We start from the raw sequence: 8,123 nt of genomic DNA, 5'->3' as shown, positions 1-8,123 counted from the left end.
TAAAAAAAGTAATAAAAATTGGAAAAAATTAACAAAAAACTTTAAAAAATGCAAAATACGCCCCAAAATTTAAAGAAAAATGCCCTGTAAATCTAAAAAAATGCTCTAAAAGACAAAAAATGTCCAAAAATGCAAAAAAATGCAAATGTCATCAAAATCCGGGCCTTAGTCATTACTAAATGATATCTATTTGCTTAAGATTTTATTTTTATTAAAGATTTAAATTATTATTTTTAATGTCTTTATATCTTTATACACACTAAAACCTAACAATCATAGTCAATAAATTGTTTTTAAGGAGCTTATTTTCTGACATATGCGGTAGTCACGGAACTCAAAGTTCGTAGTAAAAATGTTATACAATAAAAATATTTTAAGTTATTAAGTTTTTTTTTTATCTAAATTTTCGGCTTGTTACTTGAAAAAAATTTCTTTCCCCACATTTAGCTTACATAATGCATTTTGCATTCATTACAAATGAACAATGTTTGTGTTTTATATTAAGATAAATAATACAATTTTACTTCAATAAAAAAGTGAGAGAAAATATTGCCTATTTCTTCCCAAGTTTGCTGGCTTTCTTTACTACAAATAAACCAAGTAATCAAATGTTTGTGAATAGCGTATAGTATAAAAAACTAAAATCATTGTTATAAAATCAATTTTTGAAAGCATCAAGAAATTTATTTTGCTTTTTGGTTGCAAGAAATTTATTTTGCTTTTTTGCTTTTGTGTCTCATTGCAAATACTTTGTTTTATTTTCTTTTAATTTTGCCGGAAAACAATAATACTCAATGATATTTATTTATTCAGGATTTTATCGGTTTTACTGATTTCAAGTTTATTATTCATATAATGTATCTATAAGCCATTAAAGCTTATAACCTTAATATTTTTAATGTTTTTTTCTTCTCACGTATAAGACTCTTACGTATCTCCAAATCCATAAAAATTCTGCGAAATCATTAAAAAAAGATATTTCGTGACTTTTAGAGTCGTTGCTTACAATAATTTATTTCACATATTTGGTTTAAATGGTACATTTACTTTCATATTCTTTCATATTCCTTATCAAACAATTGTTTGATTTCCTATAAAACTATAAAATGAAAAATTTTAAGTAAAATAGGGTGCGAAACATTGAGTTGGCTATTTTCTTAAAAGCTTAATCGACAGTTAGGTTATAGACAACACAATAATTTAAATCAAACAAAATAAAAAAGAACAAATATTCAATAAGTTGTTTGGAATTATGATAAATAGTGCACGGAAAATAAAATTTAGTTTAAAAAATGGTTGGTATGAGCAAAGATTATTTGACATTAAAAATCTAATAGTTGTAATGGATTAACTATGATCAGTTAAAACATAAAAAGAAAAATGACATAAAAGTAGTAATATGTCACATTAAAGATTTAACTCTTTTGTTGATCTAAACTGATGAACTTGATCGAGAGATGATCTAACAGTTATGTTAATTTCCGTGTAGTTGATGAGTTTGTTCATTTAGAATAGGACAAACAGAGTTTCATATTACAAATTTCAGCAATTTTGTTAATAAAAGGAAATGAGTTTGTAGAATATAATAGAAAATCGAAACGAGAGAAGTTATGTGTGACATTAAAGATCTAACAGTTTCGATCTATAAACTTGACGACGTTATGAATCTAACTACCTTCTCCAATGGACGCTATGAACTTAATGGAGTTGAAGGAAAATTCCTGCAACTATTGCTAGACTTCTTGGGTGTGAATGCGAAGTTTAAACAGTTGTTCGAAGTTGATTTAGACAGATTTCATGCACCTAATGAAATTGTAGATGCGGGAGAGGCAGACATATCCACCACCTATATGATGTCATATGACAGCTTTGATAAAGGGTTTTTAAGTGCACCCTACAAATTAAACTATTATACGTTTGCTGTTAGAAATTCTGTACCTATATCAACAAGATTTGCATTTCTGCAACCTTTTGCTTTCGACGCATGGATGGGATTTCTCGCTGTTTTTATAATCCTTCCGATATTTGCCATCAAAATAATGAACAATAAGCTATCTTATTTGGATCTACTTTTTCATATGTGCGGTTGTGTCTTGAAGCAACCGTTACAATTTTCATTCGAAACCTTGAAAGGCAGATTATTGTTTCTGTTTTGGTTGCTTTTCACGATGATAATTTCCTTTTGTTATTCAGCAGTTTTTTTCTCCTTTATGGTGAACCCCTTAAAAAAACCTCCAGTGCGAAATTTCGAAGAGCTCTCCGATGCTGTGAGTGCTGGAACTCACAAATGTTACATGCTTCCTATAAAGGCACGCATAAACTCACTAAAACATTCCGAGAATGCCTACGTTCGACGATTAATTAAGCAAATGGAAGATAAAAGTTATTTTTTTGACTATAGAAAGAACAGTGATTTTCACGAGGATTTAGTCGAGGGCGATGCAATTCTTCGTCCAGAAGCCTTATTGCGGTTGAAGTTTGGCATGAATCCCAATCTTTTCATATCTGATGATATAGTTTTATTTACCTTGACTTCCTTTTATTTTCCAAAAGATTTTTGCTTAAAGAACAGAATAAATATTTTCATTTCTCGAGCGTGGAATTCTGGAGTATATGACAAATTTATTAAAGATGCTCAAAGGAAATATATCCTTGCTGCAATGAAAAAATCATACTTCACTAAAAATACTGTAAATCCATTGCATTTGCAGGACATTTTTGGTGTTCTCATTTTATTATTTTCTGGCTATATTTTGTCCATCCTCGTTCTAGTAGTAGAAAAAATTCTGTATAAATGCACAAAGCAATGAACATGCAACTACATGTTCATTCATGCACAGTTAAATTATTATTAAATTATTAATTATTATTCATTTTAAAGACTACTCGATATTTAAAACTTTCTTCTATAGCTAAAATTTTACTCATCCTCTTGAAAGTCCTCATACAAGCCTAGCCCTAATAGTACCCACGATGGGTACCTATGTACTTGAGATTGCAGTATTTGCTCTAAAATTAGTTTCCAAAACCTTAAAAAATATATTGTTTTTTGTTACTGCTTGTGGTGGGTTACTGCAAAATACTTTTGCTTTGTTTTCTTCTAAATCTGAATAGTGCTATGTACCTGCACCATGGATGCCTGATGGTATTTATTTGCTCAGATTTTTATGGTTTCAAGTTTATAGTATTGTTGTTATAAGAAAAGCTTTTATACTGAGATAATTATTAATTTAGCAAATATTTTCCGAAGGAATCTCATTAGGGAGATTTCGTCCTTCTGCTTCACATTCCATACGCTCTCGCTAATAAGATTTGAAGTAATTGTGCATGTGCGCTTAGAGTGCACTATTATAGTGACATACGCATGCACCAGTGAAAAAATATCAAATTTACGGGAAGGAAAATAAGAGATTTCGCAAAAATCCGTATGTAAAAGGTAGTGGAATATCATCTAAACTTCAACCAGAAAACTAAAACAAACATATACAAACAATGAACGTAGCAATCAAGGAAGTTGGTCTTCTTTCAACCAAATTGTATAATTAAAAAAATATTTATGATAAATTAAAAATTAAATAATAATAAATATTTTTTTATTTTATTAAATCAACCAATTGCTGTAGATTTTAATGATTGATTTTAATATTTGTAATGATCAATCCTCTTTCGTCACTTTGTGTTAGCGTTATTCTCGATCATCTGAAACACGCCATGTCGTTAATTCAAAGGTAGGTACAGGTGCTAACAGTGTGCTTGTAGCTTAGTAAGATCACGGTACAGTAGGATCTTAAAAAAAAGAATGTCGGATCTAAACACGCTGCGCCGCGAGAAAATGTGCAGTTGCTTCAATTCTTACGGACGGCAGCATACGGAATCTAACGCAAATCTGCGAAATCTCCCAAATAAACCTGAGAAAACATTAAAAATTCTTTCGTGTCATTATTAGTTTTCATATTTAAAATCGTGATATAGTTTTTTTTTGCTTGAAGTTGAATAAATTGATTTCTCATGATTTTCTTAAATATTCAGTTTATTTTATAGCTAATTGCAAAAAAAAGAGAAAAGAAACTGGATAGGTTGTAAAATTTTCACACTTCTAATAAAAAAGGTTCGTTTCGTATCGTAGTATTAAGTAGGCTTTTTCTAATTTTGTTGTTCTCCTAGCATACAATGTTAAGAAAAAACCCATTTTTTGCAAATGACGTGAGTATTACCTATACTAATGGAATTATGAGATAAAGTGACTAGAAACTTTGGTAAATAGTACTGAAAAGCAAGTATTTAGTTTTTAAGATCTTAATGACTTATCGGCTCAAGATAAGTAATGTTTGTGATGAAGGATTTCGTAGTTATGTTAATTAAAGTTGATTAGTTATATAACAAAATAAAATGTTTAGAAGAAGATAAGGAATATTGACAATAAAGATCAAACAGCTTCGATTATTAACTTTGATGGAATTGTAAACGAGATGGGGTGAGAATAGTAAGGCACATGAGATAAAAGATCTAATAAATTTTTTTGGTTGTAAAAATTGATGAGTTAGCTGATAAGTTAAAAAATAAAAGCAAAAACTAGCACGAGGGAGGTGATGAGTGGCAATAAAAGGTCCAACAATTTTGTTTATTACAAATGACGAGTTTGTAAAATAAAATAGAAAATACGAGCGAGAAAAATAACTCCTGTCATCAAAAACATACAAAAATAAACATGAAGAACATACTGCATAATGAAGAATGAAGAAATGCACTGACGTGCTTCGTCAGGGGGACTGTAGCATACACTCAGTGTAAGAACAGTGTCAACAGGCTGGTGCAAACTGTAGACATGACTGTAGAAAGAATAAAGTTTTTCATGAAGCTTTAGTTGAGGAGGATGCGCTTCTTCATAAAGAATTCATTTTGAAATTGAAGTATGGTACGAACCCAAACTTATTTATATCTGATGACAAAATTTCCTTCAGTATGATCTCCATTTACTATCGTAAAAATTTCTGCTTACGGAATAGAATGAATGTTTTTATTTCGCGTGCTTGGAGTTCAGGATTATATCAGAAATGTTTTAACGAAGTTCAAATGAAAAAAACCATTTCTGCAACTAAAGACTCTGACTTCACTTCAAATACTGTCAATCCATTACATTTACATGATATTTCTGGTGTTCTTATTTTATTGTTTTCTAGTTATGCTCTATCGCTCTTCGTGCTGATGTTAGAAATAATTCTAAACAAATATAAAAAACAATGAAATATATATTATGCAGAATATATAGTATAAAGGAAATTCTTATGATGTATATTTTGCACTATTTTTTTTACATATTTTGATTCTCAGACTAAATCTCCAATCTACAAATAAAATTGTGGAAACAAATGAAAAAGGACTAGGTAGCTATAAAATGTGATAAATAAAAAATATTCCAATGTTATAACGTTGATGTGAATAGATGCTGTTCTTGTTAAAAAGCAAGGTTTGATACCATCTATTTCTATTAGATTAGAAATCTAAATTTTGACACCGTTATTTAATAAAAAATTAAAATTTTTATAGCATTATTTAACGATTTCGAACAATAATTTTAAAAGCTACAAAACTCGGATAATCAAAAATGCTTTCATGTGATGAGCGTATTTACATCAAGAACTTTTCTACTCTGTTTAATTTTTTAAAAAAAACTTTAGACATAATTGTTAAAATGGTAACATAATGAAACCATAATAACATGATAAACTGCAATATTTGACAGCAAAACAACGAATAATTGATCATCATGTCGCGCGATTCAACAAACTCAGAAAATTCTTAACTTAAAGTAAAATTTTTTCCATCTAGTACAGTTTCATCAAAGAAGACACCATGTGCTGATTTGAAATCAATGCTTTTTGCAAACATTATCCTTCATCCAAATATCTTCCCAATCTATATTTATGGTATGTTACTTGAAGATTGTCCCTATTGAATGTAAGTACCCTACTGCATTCAATTAATAATATATGCAGTGGATTTCTCAATTGTATATGCTGTGAGTTGATATATTTTAGACTGCTTGCCCTAATGAAATTGATATTAATTTTAAGATTGGTATTAATAAATAGTTATCTCTGTTATATAAATTGCGTTCCGTAATAACCATTATTAATATACATTTTTAGAATTCTTGTCGAAATTGAATTAGAAAAAGTATTCACAATAGAGGTCTCAATTTCTCATTTTCAAAACATAAAAATAAACGTTATTAGATTCTAACGAATGGCTACTGATCAAAATCGATCAGAAAATGTCAATACTAGTTGGATTAATGAATCTTGAAACGGCTTCTTAAAGAATGTCTCTCAGCATCACTCTATTTATTTCGGCAATCAAATAGGTTTAATACATTCACTTCTGCTCTCTGTAATACTGATTCATGATATTTCAATAGTAGTTTTTTATTATTTAAATATTAATTTGAAACCCTTGTTGATATGATGTGTTGGTGTGTTATTATTTTTAACAAAGATTCTGAAAATGCATATTAAAGAATGCCAATGTTAAATGCCCTTTATGTAAGTTTAAAAATCATTATTTTTTGAAATTTTTAATTGCTTGTAAGCTTTTTTTTCTTTTGATAAAAATATTTAAAATTCAAATTTAAATTCAAATTTTTTTGCCTTAGAATTATTATTTATTTTTTTGGTATGGCTTGATCAGTTTCTTAAAATTTTACGTGCAATAATCGAAAAGAAATTAATTTATCACTTGAGTGATAGATTAATTCTCTCCCTTCAATTGTTTTCTTTAATTCACTCTGTACAAAATGTAGTTTTGCATGCATACTTCTTAATGAAAATATATTATATTTCTTATAATTTTTTTTAATGTTTTCTATAGATTTTACTTTTTTTTTTAATTTTAATCTGTATTGTATTTTGTTATTTTTGCAAGTATTTTCTCAGCACTTATTGTGTAATATTTTGCAAAAATTTTACCTATTAATACTTCATAGATTTGTATTTTTTCCTTTATTTTATAAATGAAACGTTCCCATGTACGTTCAGCTCAATACACTGTAAAAATCTTTCTTTTATCTTAAAGTTAGAAATGGTGGCAACTAATGGGTTGCTCAGAAAGTAATTTCGTTTTTACCACCCAAGGATTTAGTTATATTTTTTCACAACCAACTTCGCACTTAAGCCACATAATCATTATATATTTTGACAGCTGGTATAATAAGGCTTGCTATTGAAAAAATTCGAGATTCCACGCACTAGGTTTTGGTTGGTGCCATTTAAAATATGGAAAGTAAAAAGCAGAATTTTCGCCATATTTTACTTTTTCCCCATCATGTAGGTAAAAATTCTGTTCAAACAAGAAAATAAGTACCCGATGCGTATGGAGAAGATGTACTGACAATACGCAAATGCCAAAACTAGTTTTCAAAATTCCGGTCTGGCGAAATTTCGATTAAGATGCTCAAAGATGCTCCACGTTAATTTAAGCTGAATAACACTCATTAAAGGCATTAATTGATGCAAACTGGTGAATTACAATTCACGATTACTGAGAAGTAATCGCGAGTTGTAATTCGAGTTGTTGGCGAGTTGTGAGAGCTTAAGATTACTGCGAAAATAAAGTTATCGAATTCAACGATTCATGATGATTTGAAAAGCCTTAGGTTTAATTTCAAAGCTCGATACACGTGTTCCATATGATCAGAAAATTATCCATTCCATCATCACTGAGGAGGAGACATAGATTGTATACAACAATGTTCCACTTTTTGTGAAATTCTTTAGAATGTAAAACCTTTATTTCAAATAAGGAAGTCAAAAATCACCCTACTCCGATTTTGCCAACAAAGAAAAAATATATGTGCGTAGAATAATGCTGATCCCAGAAATATGGTAAAAGATATTGGACCAAAATAAACAATATATGACCCAATAAAATATTTATTCACTATAAGAAATTCACCTTTCACTTATATTAAAAAAATCAAAATTACCTTTCAAACAACCCAATACCTTGTTCCAAAAGTATTGTTCAAAAACACCAATCATGTTTCTTTACATTGCTTGTTGTAAACTAGCTCATGTCATATTTTAGTATTTAGTAACATCAATTTTTATAATTTCAGTAAGATAAGA

General features: G+C 29.0%; 1 protein-coding gene across 1 annotated transcript; it reads left to right on the top strand.

Moving 5' to 3' along the window:
* Positions 1-1,610: 1,610 nt before the first annotated feature.
* LOC139425280 (uncharacterized) lies at positions 1,611-2,810 on the top strand. Its single transcript, XM_071179251.1, has one exon. It carries the CDS (start codon positions 1,611-1,613, stop codon positions 2,808-2,810), a length of 1,200 nt encoding a protein of 399 aa, XP_071035352.1.
* Positions 2,811-8,123: the final 5,313 nt, after the last annotated feature.

This window comes from Parasteatoda tepidariorum, chromosome 3 (genome assembly GCF_043381705.1).
Source record: "Parasteatoda tepidariorum isolate YZ-2023 chromosome 3, CAS_Ptep_4.0, whole genome shotgun sequence".
Lineage (NCBI taxonomy): Eukaryota > Metazoa > Arthropoda > Arachnida > Araneae > Theridiidae > Parasteatoda > Parasteatoda tepidariorum.
Note: the sequence above shows the minus strand (reverse complement) of the source record. Positions and strands in the feature narration are given on the sequence as shown.